The 20,813-nt window shown below is 39.6% G+C and overlaps 1 protein-coding gene across 1 annotated transcript; it reads right to left on the bottom strand.

Annotated features, from left to right (window-relative positions):
* Positions 1–4,603: 4,603 nt before the first annotated feature.
* On the bottom strand, positions 4,604–6,538 carry LOC130934525 (uncharacterized). The gene has a single exon (XM_057864087.1). It carries the CDS (start codon positions 6,536–6,538, stop codon positions 4,604–4,606), a length of 1,935 nt encoding a protein of 644 aa, XP_057720070.1.
* Positions 6,539–20,813: the final 14,275 nt, after the last annotated feature.

Here is a 20,813-nt window from a genome sequence, read left to right as displayed (position 1 = left end):
TTAAAAATCTCTAACATGAATTGTTTTTTGTAGGTGGGAAGTATCCTGGCGTCTCAGCTGCATCTTTAAGGTCTCGTTTTAAGACCAAGAATTTGGACAAAGAAGTGTCTTCTTCTAATGTTGATAAAGGAGTTGGAACTGGCGAGGTTACTCAACCTCCCCGTGGTCGGACTAGGGTAATTGTTTAAAAGAGAAAGTCGGATGTTGTAGAGCTTTCTGAGAATTCTGATGAGAAGGAACATGTAGTTCCTTTGGAAGAGATGCAAGCTTTTATGGGTAACCATAAAAAACTTCATGAGATATCCGAGCATAGTGAGGGTTTTTCTATGTGGGGAAAGGAGTACCCATATATGGCTGTGGTTGATGAATATTGCCAGTCTTCTGCTGATGTTTCGCTTGCCAAGGAAGTTGGTGATATGGCTATTGGGCAGTATATGCAGGTAATTGCCGAATTTATTTCTGTTTTCATTTATGTTCTGAGTTGTTGTAAGATTGATGTTGTTTATTCTGTCTTAGGTTGTCGGACTTCGTCTTACCAGTCTTGGACGGAGTCAAGAGTTGAAGTATAAGAAGGCTTCACTGGAGAAGAGTGAAATTTCTTTGTTAAAGGAAGAGCTGAGCAAGGAGAAAGCTGCTTCTTCTGGGCTTCAGAATCGGTTGAGTGAGACAGAGAAATTATTGAAAGAAACAAAGGAAAGTTATGTTAGAGATGTCGAAGATTTGAAGAAGAAGGAGAGTGATCTGGCGAGCATACAATCTCGGCTTATTGAGCTCACTGCTCAATTTAAGGATATGGAGAAGAAGAAGGCCGATGAGATATTGGATTCTTTTGTTGAAGGTTTTGAAAGGGCAAGGTTGCAGGTAAAGTTTTTGGTACCGGATGTCGATCTCTCTGGTATGGATCCTGGAAAGATAGTGCGAGATGGTCAGCTGATCGAGGATGATGATGCACAGAAGATGAAGCGGATAATGTTTAATGTGTTTTGTTAGAAACTTTTTGAATTTGTTTTGCATATGTAATAGTTAGTTCTTGTGTTGAACTGTTTGAATTGAGTTGTTTGAATTTTGAATGCGATGCTTTTTAAGAAAAAGCTGTTTATTCGGAAAGTGTTCCGAGTTTGTTGGCGTTGCGGTTGAGGATATTATCTGGTAATAGTAGTTTGTAGCTTAGACGAGTATTGGCGTTTGTCTGAGCTGTATGGATAGAGCTATATTTGAATTATAAGATCATGCACACAGTTACTTGATAGAGAGTGAAATGATATTCGTCTCCTTTATATTTGGAGTCTTTTTTGAACCTTTAAATACAAAGGTGCAGGTAGGCTAGCCTCGTTAAAACCTCTCCAAGCAAAACCCCTTGGGATAAAATCTTGGTAGTAGGAAAAAGAGTACAAGCCTGTCCCTGTCTTTTAACTATAAAATTTCTTTAGGGAAGACACATTCCATGTATTAGGCAAGAGTTTACCATCTAGTGATTCAAGCTTGTATGCTCCTTGGCCGAGTACTTCTGATACTCGGTATGGACCGTCCCAATTAGCTGCGAGCTTTCCATGTGTTGGTGGTTTCCGAGCAGTTTCTGTTTTCCGAAGTATCAAGTCTCCTTTTGAAAATGATCTGTGCTTCACTGTCCTGTTGTATTGGCGAGCTAGTGCGTGTTGTGCCGCTCTTTGTCGTAGTGTAGCGAGGTCTCGTGTTTCTTCTATTGTATCGAGCTCGGCCCTCCGAGCTTCGTCCTGAGTGCCGAGTTGTGTTCTGAATGAGCTTTGTGATATTTCCAGTGGTATCATAGCTTCCGAGCCATATACTAGCCTGAATGGTGTTTCTTTTGTTGATGTTTGTGGGGTAGTGTTGTACCCCCAGAGGACTTCAGGTATTAGCTCGACCCAGAGTCCTTTGGCGTCGTCTAGCTTCTTCTTTAGTGCATGTAGAATGACCTTATTTGCGGCCTCAGCTAGTCCGTTTGTTTGAAGATGCTCGACAGAAGCGAAATGTTGCTTTATTTTCAGACTCTGCAAAAAAGTTTGAAATTTTTGATCGGCGAACTGGCGACCATTGTCAGATATGATATGTTGAGGGATGCCAAAACGGCAGATAATGTTTTTCCAAACGAATGAAATCATTTGCTGTGATGTTATTTTTGCTAAAGGTTAGGCTTCCACCCATTTGGAGAAATAATCAATGCCGACAATGAGAAATTTTACCTGGCCCGGTGTCATGGGGAACGGACCGAGTATATCTAAACCCCATTGATTAAAAGGCCAACTGATGTCTGAATGATGCAATTGCTCGGCTGGTATGTGTATCAGCGGTGCGTGTCTTTGGCAATTGTTGCAGGACCGGATTTTCTGTTGGCTGTCCTGTTTCAAAGTAGGCCAGAAGAATCCAGCTCGGAGGATCTTGGATGCTAAGCTTCGAGCTCCTGTATGTGTTCCACAGATTCCTTCATGTGCCTCGGCTAATGCTATGTCGGCTTCTGGCTTGTTAAGGCATTTGAGTAGAGGACGAGTATAGCCTCGTCGATACAGCGTTCCATTGAATATGGTGAAGGACGATGCTTGTCGTCGGAACTTTTTATTGTTCTCAACCCCTTCTGGTATAGCACCTGTTTGTAGATAATGTATAAAGTCGTCTCTCCAATCCTTTCCCTGTGTAACACTTAACACGTTTGTCAGAGTAACAGTGGGTGATGTTATGGTAAACTGTTATAGTGTAGATAACTCGGACTGTGTACTGCCAAGTTTGGATAGGATGTCGGCTCTTTGATTTTGTTCTCGTGGTATATGTTGTATATTAAATTTGGCAAATTTTTTTGATAATTTCTTTACTAATAGTAGATATTTAGAGAGGAGAGCATCTTTTACCTGGAAAAGGTCATTTACCTGTTGTACCACTAATAGTGAATCACAATATACCTTGATTGCCGAGATTTGGAGATCTAGACAAAGTCGGAGTCCGGCGATCAGTGCTTCATATTCGGATTGGTTGTTGCTGGCTTTGAAAGCTAAGTGTATTGAATGTTCCAGTATGAATCCGTCGTCGGCCTCCAAACGGATTCCTGCTCCACAGCCCCCATTATTTGAAGATCCGTCTACATATAAGGTCCATTGTTTCGTATGATCTTCTTCTGATGGAATTGTAAGCTCGGCGATGAAATCTGCCAGAAATTGAGATTTGATCGGTCCCCGTGATTGGTATCTGATATTGAACTCAGATAATTCCACCGCCCATTTTATAAGTCGTCCTGCAATTTCTGGTTTGTGTAACACTTGTCTTAGTGGGTGGTCGGTTCTGACGTGTATAACGTGGCTCTGGAAGTAAGGTCGGAGGCGCCGGGCCGAGAATACTAGTGCTAGTGCGAGCTTCTCAATCCTTGGGTAATTGAGCTCGGCATGCTGGAGAGTCTTACTGACGAAATATATCGGATGCTGAACTTTGTTTCTTTCTGTAACAAGTGCGGAACTGATCGCCCAATCAGTAACTGACAAATATAGGAATAAATCTTCCCCTTGTAGGGGCTTATGTAAAATCGGCGGTTGTGAGATGTTTTTTTTTTTAATTTTGAAAAGGCTTTCTCACAATCGTCGTTCCACTCAAATCTATTTTTCTTTTTTATTGTTTGGAAAAAAGGAATAGAAGTCGATGCTAGGCAAGGAACAAATCTGGAAAGTGTGGCAAGTCGTCCTGTGAGTCGCTGAACCTCTTTGACTGTTTTAGGGCTGGCCATGTCCAGCACTGCTCGGCATTTTTTTGGATTTGCCTCTATTCCTCTGCATGTTAGTAAAAACCCTAAAAACTTACCCCCTTGAACGGCGAATGCACATTTCTCGGGGTTGAGGCACATGTTGTACTGGCGGATCTGGCCGAATATTTCTCTGAGGTCGCTTATGTGATCATGTCCGATTTTTGTTTTGGCGACCATATCATCGACGTAGACTTCGATGTTTCTGCCGATCTGTTTGGCAAACACTTTATCCATAAGGCGTTGGTAAGTTGCACCTGCGTTCTTTAATCCAAATGGCATAACTTCATAACAATAGTTACCGAAATCAGTGATAAAAGCTATTTTATTTTGGTCGGGAGGGTGCATGAGTATTTGATTATACCCTGAATACGCATCCATGAAACTTAAAGTAGCATAACCTGATGCGTTGTCTACTAAAGAGTCTATGGATGGTAGAGGGTAAGAATCCTTTGGGCATGCTTTGTTTAAATCAGTGAAGTCGACGCACATGCGCCACTTACCGTTTTGTTTCCTTACCATTACCACATTGGCTAACCAGGTAGTAAATATGATTTCTTTGATAAATTCAGCGTTGATGAGCTTTTGGGTTTCTTCTAGTGACGCTCTCTTTTTCTCTTCTCCGAGTTTTCGTTTCTTCTGCTGCACTGGTCGGACTGCTGAGTTTATCGCTAGTTTATGACTGATAATTTGTGGGTCGATGCCGGGCATGTCTGAAGGTGTCCATGCAAAAAGGTCGGCGTGTGTTTGCAGGAACGTTGTTATGGCCTGTAACTCAGATGTGTTGATTGATGTACCTACATAAGTAAATTTGTTAGGGTCATTATTAAAATACACTTTTTGTAGGTCGTCGGAGGGTGTTGGTCACTCGAGGAAATTGGCTCTTGGGTCAAGGTCGGCCAGTGTGTATTCCTTTTGTTTGAGGTCGACATTGTTGACTTGTTTTGTTGAGCGGTTTTGGAATTTCATGCTGATGTTGTAACATTGTCGTGCCTCTTTATGATCTCCGTGGATTGTTACAACTTGATCGTCCTGCAGTGGAAACTTTACACAGAGATGAACAGTAGAAACAATGGCGCCGAACTTGTTCAGAAAAGGTCGGCCAAGAATGAGGTTATACGGACTAAAACAATCAACTACTAAATATTGAATATCATTAGTTTTTGAAAGAGGATGCTCACCCAGTGTGGTTTGTAACCACACTGATCCAAGTATTGGAACTCGTTCTCCTGAGAAGCCGACCAAGTCTCCTCCTGTGGACTGTAGCATGTTGTCGCTGAGCTTCATCTTTTGAAATGTGGAGTAGAACAGAACATCGGCACTGCTCCCCGGATCCAAGAGCACTTTTTTCACTAACGGATCCCCTAGCTGAAGGGTTACTACCACAGGGTCGTCCAAATTTTGTATACTGGAGTTGAAGTCGGCGTGTGTGAAAGTGACTTCTGGTTGTGGATTAGCAATTGCTATATCTTGCTGTGGTCCGTTTACCGAACATATTGCCCTGAACGATCTTTTCCTTGCCGAATTTGAGTATCCTCCACTAGCGTATCCTCCTGAAATACAATTGATTATACCTCGTGGTCTTTCATATTGGCTTGAAGATGCCTTCTCTTTTCCTCGGTTTTGTTCAGAGACGTCGTTTGTTCCGGAGCTAGGGCCGCGCTTTTGGATGTGACCACCAATGTATTTGTCGAGGTGTCCTTGCCTTGCTAGTCGTTTTAAAAGGTCTTTGGCGACCACGCAATCATCGGTATTGTGGCCGTGTTTCTGGTGGAAAGCGCAGTACTTCGATTTGTCCACGTTCTTTGCGTCTTGGTAGGTACCGGCCTTTCTCGGTGGCTTGATTAGCTTTGAGTTCAGGATCTCCTTGATTATGTCTTCTCTCTTAGTGTTAAACTGCGTGTAAGAATCAAATCTAGGTGTTAGTTTAAAACTTTTCTTAGTGGTTGAGCTCTTATCGTCTTCGCGGAAGTGTGACTTGTCAGATTTCCGAGCTTGTCTGAGCTCCTTGATATCAATTTGTCCTTTTGCCTTCTCGTGAAATTCTACTAGAGTCTTCGGCTTGGCTACTGCGATTGTCTCTTGGAACTTTCTGGGTCGGAGGCCGCTTTTAATTGCTTGTAGATGGACCTCGGGGTGAAGGTCTGGTATGCTGATCGCGACCTTGGTAAAGCGGGTCATGTAGTCCTTTAAGCTTTCGTTTGGCCCTTGCTTGATAGTGTTCAAGTAATCGGAATCGTGCAAGTATATTGCGGATCTGGCGAAATGCTCTTCAAATAACTTCGCCAACTGTTGAAATTTCGAAATGGAACCTGCAGGCAAAGCACACAACCAATCAAGTGCAGGACCGTCTAAATAATTCAGAAAACAACGACATAAAACTGTATCTGATGCACCATTGACGATCATTATTGATCGGAACTTCTTTAGAAACTTTCTCGGGTCTCCGAGTCCATCATAGGGCGTGAGGGTCAGCGGCAGAGTGAACCTCTTCGGTAGTTCAAAGTTCATCACTTCTTCTGTGAAGGGACCTACAAGGTCATCGAACTCTTCTTTTTCATCTTCGGGTTGCCGCTCTTCGCCTCGAGCGGTCTCCGAAACATGAGAGGGTTGGGACTGATGTTCCTCGTCATCTGCCTGCTGGTGATGAGCATCGTTGTGCTCAATCCGAGCATGATTTAGTTCAGCAATTTGGGCAGCCATTATTTGGTTTTCGTCAGCCATTCGTTGATTGGCTTGTTGTAGCTCAGCTACCATTCGCATGAGCTCGGACAGTGAAGGAGGCGGTACGTCAGCCATGGATGCAGATGGAGGTGATGGGACCAAAAGAAAAAATATGATTTTCTCGGCCCCACGGTGGGCGCCAATTGATCTTGCCTGGAAACAGATCGACTTTAACTTCTCGAGATCAGCCGAGCTATGTACTGCAAGGTTGAACGTCCGTCTCTTAGAATCCGAGTTCCCTTATGTTCGTTGTTGGTATGAGAGCACGAGCAATACAAAAAGGGTGGAGTGTACCTGCAAAGGCACTCCGAAACTTAAGTCAGTATGTATTCTAGCTTTACTTAGAAAAACTTGGTCTTTAGAGATGTTTTACTTCCCCTTTTATATGTGACGAGTTCCTTATCTGTTACATTTTCGGTACTAACGTTCGACTAAGTGGTATCGTAACCGACCTTATTTTGTCGTTGGAATGTCGGTTATGATGGAAGCATTCATGTCGCCGAGTTATAGCTCATAATTCCGAATAGTAACGGAAAATGACGAGGTATATCATATGTTGCTAATGGTTATGGGGCCGAGTTATAACGTATAATAATGACGACCATTATTAGGAGATAATGATGACCATATCACCAACCTATTTTGTTAATTTTAGCTAGCTGCTCTTAAAGAATCACTAGAACAAGTTTCCTTGATCATTTCTACAGAAATATTTTAGAAATCATTAATTCTAGTATGATCATATGTAAGTTATAAATACTTTTTTTTTTTAGATAAAGGAGCTTGGCACAAAAATAGAATGAAAAAACAAAAAAAATAATAACTAACTAACTTAAACCGTAACCTCCTAGCAACTTATCAAGTAATAATATACCCTTTTGTCATCTTTGATATTGTCATCAACAACAAAAAGGAATCCTCACGTCTCCACTCTTAATAACTAAGACTAGACATGTTAATGATCTCTTCTACCCCTTTTTTTTATTCTGAAAAATTCTTCTATTCCTTTAGCTCCAGACGTTTTAAACTATCGCAAAGAAACATATGAACCATTTCTTGCGCTCCTCCTTGCTAAAAGTTGCACTGTTCAACTTTAAAAATGTTTCTTCAAAGTACCCGAAAAGGACCATTGCCTGTCAAAAAGAGATAACCATGCGCACCACACCTGCCAAACAAATTCACATTTAAGAAACAAGTGGTGAACATATTCCACATCCTTATTACATATTACACACATATTATCCTCATGATTAACTATGTCAAGCCGACACAATCTTTCTTTTATATTCACCCTGCCTATTAAGACAAACCAAATAAATAGCTCCACTCTTGGAGGAACTAAACATTTCCAAATAGTCTTGGTGAAACTATAACTTGTTACGTCTTTCGATAACGTTTCCTCCTGCAACACCTGCACAAATGAGTTAGTCGAAAAAATTCCTTGTCTATCAAACTTTCACACAATCAGGGACGAACCGAGGAAGAACCAGAGGGGGCATTTGTCCCCACTGTATTTTTTATTTTTTTAATATATATATATATATATATATATATATATATATATATATATATATATGGTTCCTTTAAATTTTAAATGATTCTAGTACAAATAAACTAAATTTAATCAGCTAAAATTCCAAATTCACTTTTTTATTTCTCTATTATTTAACCTAATTAAATTTAATTTTTGTGTCATCACTCTTTTATTCCCTTAAATTTTCTTCTTATTTTTTATATTTTCAACCTTCTTTTTCTATTTCTTGTCTAGTGATAATTTTTTCTTCATCAAAAGGTAAATTTCAAATTCTCTATATTTTTTATATAGCGCTCTCCATGATTTTATGTATCTTCTAATCTCATTTTTTTCTTTTTGATATTTTCAATTGCAAATTTTAATTCAAAGAATTATAGTTTAGGTATTAATCTAATATTTTATTTTATTCTTAATTTATTCATCTTTATTACTTATTTTTTATTTTTTATTCCATTATATGTACCTATGTTGCATATAAAATTTTAAAATAAATTGATTAATTTACTAATTTAGAATATATTTTTTATTTTTAAAAATAGTAATGAAAAAATATTTTAATTACAATACATAATTAAACAGATGAATAAAATCTTTCATCTAACATTTTATCAAAATTAAATTAAAAAATATATAACAAATTTAATTATTTTAAAAAGAAAGAAAGAAAAAAAGTGTAAATTAAGTTTTTATTATTTTATATAAACATACTTTTCATATACAAATTTAATTTTTTTAGTATTTATATATAATTCTAGTTTCAAATTATAAATATTAGTGTATCATTAGGCGCTAATGTGCCAATTGATTCAGTCTTTTATTATTAAATATGCATAAAAAAATTAGTTAGGATAATAAATTATCTATAATTTAATTAAAATATTTTAAGTTCAAATTTTAGAAATAAAAAATTATATTTTTATAAATTATATATAATGAATAATATTTTAAGAAAGTGTTTATTAATTATTTTTAATTTTTATATCTCTATATAATTAATAATATTCAACAAAATTTATTTTAGTATATATATTTTTGCCCCTACTCCTAAAATTTTCTGGGTCCGTCACCGCACACAATCCTATCCTCTCTGCCAGCTGCTAGTTTAACAAGTCTCAAAGTGTCATGTAATTGATTCACATGTTTCAACTCCCATTGAAATAGTTGACGCCTCCATTGGAAATTCCAAACCCATTCTATCCCATCACAAAACCCACAATCCCCAATGGCATATTCCTTTTCGATTGAAACCGAGAAGAGTCTTGGAAACATATCCTTCAGGGGACCACAATATACCCAGGCATCCTCCCAAAATCGAGTTCTTCTATCATCACCAACCTCCATGGTCAACCAAGTTATCATCTTGTCTCTTACATGTTGCTCCTTAATTTGTAGTTGACAAATATCTTTCTATGGACTCCCTCTAGTAGGTAATGTCTGGGTAGAAAGTAGCTCATTGGGATTGAGATTATTACAAGAGTTACCTTTTTCTACAATGGACATTTGATAAACCCCAATTTTGTGGTTTATCTTGTGTTGAATTTAGGGAATTTTATCAACTTTTCCCACATTTATTCAATGAAATAGCATGGTTTCGTGAATTTCTTTTAATCTGTACTTAAGAGTAAAAACATGCTTTTTAGCCCTTTAAATCGCTAATTTTATTTCACTTTAATTCCATTTGATACCTTGATATGTTTGTTAAGTGATTTCAGGATTAGAAGACAAAGATTGGGTTGAAGGAATGAAGAAAAAGCATGCAAAAATAGAGAACTCATGAATAAATGAAGGAATTGCTAAGTTGTCAATCCTGACCTCTTCGTACTAAATTGATCCTAACTTGAGCTATGAAGGTCCAAATGAGGCGGTTCCAATTGCGTTGGAAAGTTAACATTCGGGGCTTCAAAATGATATGCAATTTATCATAGTTGCCTTGCAGTTAGGTGATGCGCACGCGTCGCCCATGCGTGCGCGTCGCAACCTCAGCATGGAACATTTTAAGCAACTCATGGCCAGTAATTTCTAGCTCATTTTGGGCTCAATCCAACTTATTTCTAATGCTATTGAACCCAAAAATTGAAAGGGAATGAACCAAGGAGTGTTAGTTGGAGTTTTTTTATCATGTTTTAGATGTAGAATTCTAGAGAGAGAAGCTCTCTCCTCTCTCTAGACTTAGGGTTCTTGTTTCCATTTTCCTTTTTGATCTAGATTTTAATCTTGTTTCATTTTAGTTTTCCTTTACTTTTATTTACTTCTCTTGTTAATTTCTTATTTTTCTCTCTTTTAAGTTGATGAACTATTGTTGGATCTTGATTTCTTCTAATGCAACTTTATGTTTCCATGTCTTCTTTTATGTTTATCTTCATTGCTATGGTTGATTTCTTGCTTATGTTAGTTATGAGTTTTGTTAATTCTTGCATTTTGTGATGTTTACTTTTATTGCACTCTAGGTGTTTGATGGAATATTTTCTCTAGTTTTTTTAGTAGTTTTCTTTACTCTTGGCCTAGGCTAAGGGAATTGAGTGACCTTGAGTCATTGGGTATAATTGAATTGGTGATTTGAGAACCCTATGTGGTCAATTTGATAACCATTGACACTAGCCTTCTACTAAGTCAATTAGTAGCTAGGTTAGGACTTATGGATTGATGTTGATCAAGCCATTTGATATACTTCAAGCATAGAAGTAGACTTAATGAGTTCAGTTTCCCATGTCTTAGCCAAGAGTTCTTTTCCTTTCTTTTATTAGTTCTTGTTGTTTACTTTCTTACTTTTATATTTCCTTGACAATTACAAAATCAAACCCCTTTTGTTTTCTCATAGCCAATAATTGAGCACTTCATTGCAATTCCTTGTCAGACGACCCGAAGTTTGAATACTTCAGTTAATTTTCATTGGGGTTTGTACATGTGACAACTAAAATCTTTAAAAGTTGATTTGAGTATTGTTAGTTGGTTGGGAACCATACTACCAACGGAATTATTGTGTGAAATTCCTAACCATACGAAAATACTCTCTTTCAACATTCCTCCTTTGAAAATCTCTACCACCACTTAAACAAAAGTGTCGTATTACGAAGCATCACATTCCCTACTGCTAAACTACCTAACTTTTTCGGAGCCTGAACCACTTCCCATCTAACCAAAGCCATACCATTCCTACTATCCTCCTTACTCCACAAGAATTTTCTCTGTAATGAAATCAATTTCTCAACAATAGCCTTCGGCATCTTTTATAAGCTTAAATTATATATCGGCAAGCTATTAAAACAGCTGTAATAAGCACCAACTTTCTCGCTTTGTTGAGCACCTTCGATTTTCGTAAGGTGAACTTCTTTTCCACTTTGTCTATTATTGTCTTTCAAGTCTTGACCAACCACGGGTTAGCTCCTAGAGAAATTCTAAGGTACTTGACTGGTAGAGTAACTTTCTTGCACCCCAATAAGCTGCACATACTTCGCACCCACTGTTGGTTACAATTGATTGGGATCAAACTAGATTTATCAAAATTGATGCTTAACCCCGACATCAACTCAGAGCAACGTAGAAGCCTCTTGTAGTTCTTAATAGTCTCCGCCTTTAGCGGACAAAACAACATAGTGTCATCTGCAAACGGAAGATGCGATAAGTCTATATTGTCTCTCCTAATCAATAATAGGGATATCCGTCTGTTCCTAACTACCTCTCGGACCATTCTATGTAGGACGTCAACAACAAGTACAAACAAAAAAGGAGATAGTGGATCACCTTGTCTCAAACCTCTTTCTATCTTGAACGACTTCGTTGGTGAACCATTTATCAAAACTGACAGAAGTTGTGCCGACCCACTTCATAACCCACTCTTTCCACTTTCATTCAAACCTCATCTTCTGCGAAACGATGTCAACAAAATTCCACTTGACCCTATCATATGCCTTTTAAAAATCTAGCTTGATTATTGTCGCTTTCTTTTTCCTTATTTTAAGCTAATGCATAGTTTCACACGCAATAAGTGTCCCATCATGAATTTTACGACCCTTGACAAATGCACTCTGAGTCTCTCCATCCAGTCTTGGCATCACTGATCTCATCTTCCTAACTAGCACATTCGAAATCACCTTATACACACATCCAATCATACTAATCGGGAAAATGTATTTGATTCCTTAGCCCCAATGAACTTGGGAGCCAAAGCAACCCATGTAATATTAGAGTATTTAGGTAGTCTAGATGTCTGAAAGAAACCAGTCACAGCTGCTGTAAATTCAGTCCCAATCTCATCTCAACACTTCTTAATAAAGTTCATGTTGTACCTATCACTGTCTGGTGCTTTAGATGATTCACATTCCCACACTGCCACTCTAATCTCTTTAACTGATGGCAATACTTCTAAAGCCACAGAATCCTCTTCAGATATCATATCCACTAGTCCATCCCTAAAGTCCACCACATGAGACTCCTCTTGATGATACAATTGCTTATAAAAATCTCTGATAGCAATCTTTATTCTAGCTAAGTTTCTAACCAATCTTCCATTAATTACCAGAGCATCAATCCTATTATTCCACCTCCTCAAAGAAGCTATGTGGTGAAAGTATCTGGTATTTTTGTTCATGTCCTTCGCATGCTGAGATCTTGACATCTGTTTCCAGTGCAACTCATTTTTGACATACCATCTCTCACAGCAAGTCACCAAGGCCTTCCTTCTTGTCTCTACTATTCCATTATATTTACCACTGCTTACCATGCCATCCATCTTCTTAATCTCTTCCTCAAACTTCATAATTTTCTTATCCATGTCACCAAACTTGTCCTTGTGTCATCTTTTCAGGGAGAGTGTCAAAGCCTTCAATTTTTTTGTGAATTCTACTTTCCCTAATTCCCTCCATTCCTCCTTAACCATTCTTAGAAAATCATCATGTGTAAATCATAAGTCTAGGCTTCTGAACGGTCATGGGCTGCCTCTCATCTTTGTATCTTCTACTGTCATCGGACAATGATCTGACAAACCCTTTCGTTCTCCTCTTAGGCGAGTCTTTGGAAACTCCTCAATCCATTCTAGAATAATTATCACTTTATCAATCCAACTACATGAACAACCTCTAAACCATGTATACTTACGGTCATTAAGCGGTAAGTCCACTAAGTGCATATTTTGTATCTAATTCTTGAATTCTTTAGCAGATATTGTTAAGCTACCAGTACCTTTTCTTTCCTCCACCTGGACAATCTCGTTAAAGTCTCTGATGAGCGGATAATTTGTACCCTTTTTGGCATTGTTTTTAGTATGTTTTTAGTAGTTTTAGTTGAGTTCTTAGTATATTTTTATTAGTTTTTAGTTAAAATTCACTTTTCTGGACTTTACTATGAGTTTGTGTGTTTTTCTGTGATTTCAGGTATTTTCTGGCTGAAATTGAGGGACCTGAGCAAAAATCTGATCCAGAGACTGAAAAGGACTGCAGATGCTGTTGGATTCTGACCTCCCTGCACTCGAAGTAGATTTTCTGGAGCTACAGAAGCCCAATTGACGCGCTCTCAACGGCGTTGGAAAGTAGACATCCTGGGCTTTCCAGCAATATATGATAGTCCATACTTTGCCCAAGATTTGATGGCCCAAACCGGCGTTCAAAGTCACCCTCAGAAATTCCAGCGTTTAACGCTGGAACTGGCATAAAACTTGGAGTTAAACGCCCAAACTGGCATAAAAGCTGGCGTTTAACTCCAGAAAAGGTCTCTACACTTGAAAGCTTCAATGCTCAGCCCAAGCACACACCAAGTGGGCCCGGAAGTGGATTTTTCTGTCATTTACTCATTTCTGTAAACCTTAGGTTACTAGTTTACTATTAATAGGATCTTTTGACATTGTATCTGTACCTCATGACACTTTACACGTTTCTTTGTGTACCTTCCACGGCATGAGTCTCTAAACCCCATGGTTGGGGGTGAGGAGCTCTGCTGTGTCTTGATGGATTAATGCAATTACTACTGTTTCTTATTCAATCATGCTTGCTTCCATTCTAAGATATCACTTGTTCTTAACCCGGATGAATGTGATGATCCGTGACACTCATCATATTCTCAACTATGAACGTGTGCCTGACAACCACCTCCGTTCTACCTTAGATTGAGTAGATATCTCTTGGATTCCTTAACCAGAATCTTCGTGGTATAAGCTAGAACTGATGGCGGCATTCAAGAGAATCCGGAAGGTCTAAACCTTGTCTGTGGTATTCTGAGTAGGATTCAATGATTGAATGACTGTGACGTGCTTCAAACTCCTAGCAGGCGGGGCGTTAGTGACAGACGCAAAAGAATCACTGGATTCTATTCCGGCCTGACCGAGAACCGACAGCTGATTAGCCATATGCTGTGACAGAGCATAGGAACATTTTCACTGAGAGGATGGGAGGTAGCCACTGACAACGGTGAAACCCTACATACAGCTTGCCATGGAAGGAGCCTTGCGTGTTTGATGAAGAAGACTGTAGGAAAGCAGAGATTCAGAAGATGGAGCATCTCCAAAACCCCAACCTATTCTCCATTACTGCAATACAAGTAACTATTTCATGTTCTTTTGCTTTTTACAATCAATCCTGATAATTTCTGATATCCTGACTAAGATTTACAAGATAACCATAGCTTGCTTCAAGCCGACAATCTCCGTGGGATCGACCCTTGCTCACGCAAGGTATTACTTGGACGACCCAGTGCACTTGCTGGTTAGTTGTGCGGAGTTGCAAAAGTGTGATTGCAATTTCGTGCACCAAGTTTTTGGCGCCGTTGCCGGGGATTGTTCGAGTTTGGACAACTGACGGCTTATCTTGTTGCTTAGATTAGGACTGTTTTGTTTTTTTAATTAGTTTAGAGTCTTTTAGTTGAGTCTAGTTTCATATTCTAAGTTTGGTGTCAATTGCATGCTTTTACTTTTCTTTTAATTTTCGATTTTGCATGTCCTTAGTCCCTTTTTGATCCGTAAAAATTCTAAGTTTGGTGTCCTCTTTGTGTTTTTCTCTTAAAATTTTCGAAAATTAGTGTTTGATTTTCTAAAAATTTTAAGTTTGGTGTCTTTTTGTGTTTTTCTCTTTCCTCTTTTCAAAAAATCAAATCTTTTTCATAAAAATTTTTCAATCATATCTTTTTAATTGCTATTTTCAAAATCTTTTTAATTACTTAATTGATTCAGTTCTCAATTTGCTTTGATCTTATTTTTTTTTTATTTTCGAATTTTTTTAATTTTCTTGTGTTTTATTTTATTTTTTTCATTTAACTCAAAAAAAAAAAACAAAATTTATCTGTTTGCAATCATTATCATTTCCCTTTTGTCCATTATGGACATAAGCGGGATTGATCAGTCCAAAAGGACTCTGGAGTCATATGCTAACCCCATTACAGCTGCATATGAGAGTAGCATCTGTACACCTCCCATCAAAGCAAGCAGCTTTGAGCTAAATCCTCAACTCATTATCATAGTGCAGCAAAATTGCCAGTATTTCGGTCTTCCACAGGAAGAACCTACTGAGTTTCTGGCACAGTTTTTACAAATTGCTGACACAGTGCATGATAAAGAGGTGGATCAGGATGTCTACAGACTATTACTGTTTCCATTTGCTGTAAAAGATCAAGCTAAAAGGTGGTTGAATAACCAACCTACAGCAAGCATAAAGACATGGAAACAGTTATCAGACAAATTCCTGAATCATTTTTACCCTCCAAAGAGGATGACACAGCTAAGACTGGACATCCAAGGCTTTAAACAAGAGGATAATGAATCCCTTTACAATGCCTGGGAGAGGTATAGAGGTATGCTAAGGAAATGTCCCTCTGAAATGTTTTCAGAGTGGGTACAGTTAGACATTTTCTACTATGGGCTTACAGAAAAAGCTCAGATGTCTTTAGACCACTCAGCTGGTGGATCTATACACATGAGGAAGACAATTGAAGAAGCTCAAGAGCTTATAGACACTGTTGCTAGAAACCAATATTTGTATTCTAGCAATGAGTTCTCTCCAGAAGAGGAAGTCATGACAGTAGTCACTGACTCTAATCCTCAAGAACAGATAATTGAGCTTAATCAACAACTACTCCTGATGACAGAACAGTTAGCAGAATTTAAAGAGATGCTCTATGAAACTAAAGTTGCTAACAAGAGCATAGAACTACAGTTGAATCAGGCAAAACAGCAAATATCTAAACAGATAACAGAGGAGTGTCAAGCAGTTCAACTAAGGAGTGGAAAGACACTGAATACCACTGCTCAAAAGAACAAAAAGCCAAACAGGAAACAATTGACAGAGGATAACCAAACCACTGTTCAAAATCCCTCTGAGGACAGTAAGAGCCCAGAGAGGAATGATATTGGCGTTCAAACGCCAGAAAGGGAAGGAAAGTTGGCGTTAAACGCCCATTCCTTGCCCAGTTCTGGCGTTCAAACGCCAGAAAAGGGAGAGAAGTTGGCGTTTAATGCCCAAACTTCATCCATTCCTGGCGTTCAAACGCCAAGGGAAGATCAGACACCTGAGAGTGCTGACAGTAATCCCTCTAAAAAGGCTTCTTCAACCACTTCTGTAAGGAATAAACCTGCAGCATCTAAGGTTGAAGAATATCAAGCCAAGATGCCTTATCCTCAGAAACTCCGCAAAGCGGAACAGGATAAGCAATTTGCCCGCTTTGCAGACTATTTAAGGACTCTTGAAATAAAAATTCCGTTTGCAGAGGCACTTGAGCAAATACCTTCTTATGCTAAGTTCATGAAGGAAATCTTAAGTCATAAGAAGGATTGGAGAGAAACTGAAAAAGTGTTTCTCACTGAAGAATGCAGTGCAGTCATTCTGAAAAGCTTACCAGAAAAGCTTCAAGATCCTGGAAGCTTTCTGATACCATGCACATTAGAAGGCACTTGCACCAAGACAGCCCTATGTGATCTTGGAGCAAGCATCAATCTAATACCTGCATCCACTATCAGAAAGCTTGGGTTGACTGGAGAAGTCAAACCAACCAGGATATGCCTCCAACTTGCTGATGGCTCCATTAAACATCCATCAGGCATAATAGAGGATATGATTGTCAAGGTTGGGCCATTTGCCTTTCCAACTGACTTTGTGGTGCTGAAAATGGAGGAGCACAAGAGTGCAACTCTCATTCTAGGAAGACCATTCCTAGCAACTGGACGAACTCTCATTGATGTACAAAAAGGGGAAGTAACCTTGAGAGTCAATGAGGATGAGTACAAGTTAAATGCTGTAAAAGCTATGCAGCATCCAGACACACCAAATGACTGCATGGGCGCTGACATCATTGACTCTCTGGTAGAAGAGATCAATATGGCTGAAAGCCTAGAATCAGAGCTTGAAGACATCTTCAAGGATGCTCAACCTGATCAAGAAGAACTAGAGGAAGCAAAGGAATTTTCGAAAATTCCTCAGGAGGAGGATAAACCTCCCAAACCTGAACTCAAACCACTACCACCTTCCCTGAAATATGCATTTCTGGAAGGGGGTGAAACTTTTCCAGTGATTATAAGCGCTGCTTTAAATCCACAGGAAGAGGAAGCACTGATTCAAGTGCTGAGGACACACAAGACAGCTCTTGGGTGGTCCATAAGTGATCTTAAGGGCATTAGCCCAGCTAGATGCATGCACAAGATCCTGTTGGAGGATAATGCCAAACCAGTGGTCCAACCACAGAGGAGGCTAAATCCAGCCATGAAGGAAGTGGTGCAGAAAGAGGTCACTAAATTACTAGAGGCTGGGATTATTTATCCTATTTCTGATAGCCCCTGGGTGAGCCCTGTCCAAGTTGTCCCCAAAAAGGGAGGCATGACAGTGGTTCATAATGAAAAAAATGAACTGGTTCCTACAAGAACAGTCACAGGGTGGCGTATGTGTATTGACTACAGAAGACTCAATACAGCCACTAGAAAGGATCATTTTCCTTTACCATTCATAGACCAAATGCTAGAAAGACTAGCTGGTCATGATTATTACTGCTTTTTGGATGGCTATTCAGGTTACAACCAAATTGCAGTAGATCCTCAGGACCAAGAGAAAACAGCATTTACTTGCCCTTCTGGCGTGTTTGCCTATAGGAGGATGCCTTTTGGTCTGTGCAATGCACCTGCAACCTTTCAGAGGTGCATGCTCTCTATCTTCTCAGATATGGTAGAGAAATTTCTGGAAGTCTTCATGGACGACTTTTCAGTATATGGAGACTCATTCAACTCCTGTCTTAATCACCTAGCACTTGTCCTGAAAAGGTGCCAAGAGACTAACCTGGTTTTAAACTGGGAGAAATGTCACTTTATGGTGACTGAAGGAATTGTCCTTGGGCATAAAATTTCAAGCAGGGGAATAGAGGTGGATAAGGCAAAGGTAGAGGTAATTGAAAAATTACCACCACCTGCCAATGTTAAGGCAATTAGAAGCTTTCTGGGGCATGCAGGATTCTACAGAAGGTTTATAAAGGATTTTTTGAAAATTGCAAAACCTTTAAGTAACCTGCTAGCTGCTGACACACCATTTGTGTTTGACACACAGTGTCTGCAGGCGTTTGAGACCCTGAAAGCTAAGCTGGTCACAGCACCAGTCATCTCTGCACCAGATTGGACATTGCCATTTGAATTAATGTGTGATGCCAGTGATCATGCCATTGGTGCAGTGTTGGGACAGAGGCATAACAAACTTCTGCATGTCATTTATTATGCTAGCCGTGTTCTAAATGATGCACAGAAGAATTACACAACCACAGAAAAAGAACTACTGGCAGTGGTCTATGCCATTGACAAGTTTAGATCTTATCTAGTAGGATCCAAAGTGATTGTGTACACTGACCATGCTGCTCTTAAATACTTACTCACAAAGCAGGATTTAAAACCCAGGCTAATAAGATGGGTGTTGCTTCTGCAAGAGTTTGATATAGAAATAAGAGACAGAAAAGGGACAGAGAACCAAGTAGCTGATCATCTGTCCCGAATAGAACCAGTAGCTGGGGCGTCCCTCCCTCCTACTGAGATCTCTGAGACTTTCCCAGATGAGCAACTCTTTGCCATTCAGGAAGCTCCTTGGTTTGCAGATATTGCAAATTATAAAGCTGTGAGGTTCATACCCCAGGAGTACAGCAAAGTGCAAAGAAAGAAATTAATTTCAGATGCCAAGTACTACCTCTGGGATGAACCATATCTCTTTAAGAGATGTGTAGACGGAGTAATCCGCAGATGTGTACCCAGAGAAGAAGCACAAAAGATCCTATGGCATTGCCATGGATCACAGTATGGAGGGCATTTTGAAAGTGAGCGAACAGCCACTAAAGTCCTCCAGTGCGGCTTCTACTGGCCTACTCTCTATAAAGATTCCCGAGAGTTTGTGCGTAACTGTGACAGTTGCCAAAGAGCTGGTAACTTGCCTCACGGATATGCCATGCCTCAACAAGGGATATTAGAGATAGAATTGTTTGATGTATGGGGAATTGACTTCATGGGTCTATTTCCACCATCATACTCAAACACTTACATTCTGGTGGCAGTGGACTACGTATCTAAGTGGGTAGAAGCAATTGCTACACCCACTAATGATACCAAGACCGTGCTAAAATTCCTCCAGAAACACATCTTCAGCAGGTTTGGTGTTCCCAGAGTACTAATCAGTGATGGGGGCACTCATTTCTGCAATAGACAGCTATACTCTGCCATGGTTAGATATGGAATCAGCCATAAAGTGGCAACTCCGTATCATCCACAGACAAATGGGCAAGCTGAAGTCTCTAACAGAGAGCTAAAAAGAATTCTAGAACGGACTGTGATAGCCCGGAGAAAGGATTGGGCAAAGAGCTTGGATGATGCTCTGTGGGCATACAGAACAGCATTCAAGACTCCTATAGGAACCTCTCCATACCAACTGGTGTATGGGAAGGCCTGTCATCTGCCCGTGGAACTGGAACATAAAGCCTATCGGGCAACCAGGTTCCTAAACATGGATGCACAGTTAGCTGGTGAAAAGAGATTACTCCAGCTAAATGAGCTAGAGGAGTTCAGACTCAATGCCTTTGAAAATGCAAAAATTTATAAGGAAAAGGCAAAGAAATGGCATGACAAGAAGTTGTCAACCAGAGTCTTTGAGCCAGGACAAAAAGTTCTGCTCTTCAACTCTAGGCTCAAATTGTTTCCAGGAAAACTCAAATCCCGGTGGAGGGGTCCGTATGTGATTACAGGAGTCTCACCATATGGATATGTTGAGCTTCAGGATATTGATTCTGACAAAAAGTTCATTGTTAATGGACAGAGAATCAAGCATTATCTTGAAGGCAATTTTGAGCAGGAATGCTCAAAACTGAGACTTGAGTGATTCTCAGTGAAGGTCCAGCTAAAGACAGTAAAGAAGCGCTTGCTGGGAGGCAACCCAGTCATTAGGAGGTTATATGATTTGTTCTTACAGAGGCAAGTATCAAAAATGAAGGAATTCACAGAGTTGCAGAAGGATTCAGCTCAAAAAAGCAGAGAAAATGAGCTTACTGGCCAAAAAACGCCAGTAAGGGGCATTTTGGGCGTTAAACGCCAGAATGGGTACCATTCTGGGCGTTTAACGCCAGGAATGGTGCCATTTTGGGCGTTAAACGCCAGAATGGGCACCATTCTGGGCGTTTAACGCCAGGTGTGCAGCATCCTGGGCGTTTTGGAAAAACGCCCAGTGACAAAGGAATTCTGGCGTTTAACGCCAGCCAGGGCACCTGGCTGGGCGTTAAACGCCCAAAAGGGGCATCAAATGGGCGTGAAATGCCAGAATGGGTGCCATTCTGGGCGTTTAACGCCAGAATGGGTGCCATTCTGGGCGTTTAACGCCAGAAAGGTGGGGG

The sequence above is a fragment of the Arachis stenosperma genome, chromosome 6, assembly GCF_014773155.1.
Source record: "Arachis stenosperma cultivar V10309 chromosome 6, arast.V10309.gnm1.PFL2, whole genome shotgun sequence".
Classification (NCBI taxonomy): Eukaryota; Viridiplantae; Streptophyta; class Magnoliopsida; order Fabales; family Fabaceae; genus Arachis; species Arachis stenosperma.
This window is presented reverse-complemented; position numbering and strand designations above follow the sequence as displayed.

Bases quoted from the DNA above. Each gene is read 5' to 3' on its own strand.
- LOC130934525 (XM_057864087.1), bottom strand. From the start codon at position 6,538: ATGGCTGACGTACCGCCTCCTTCACTGTCCGAGCTCATGCGAATGGTA.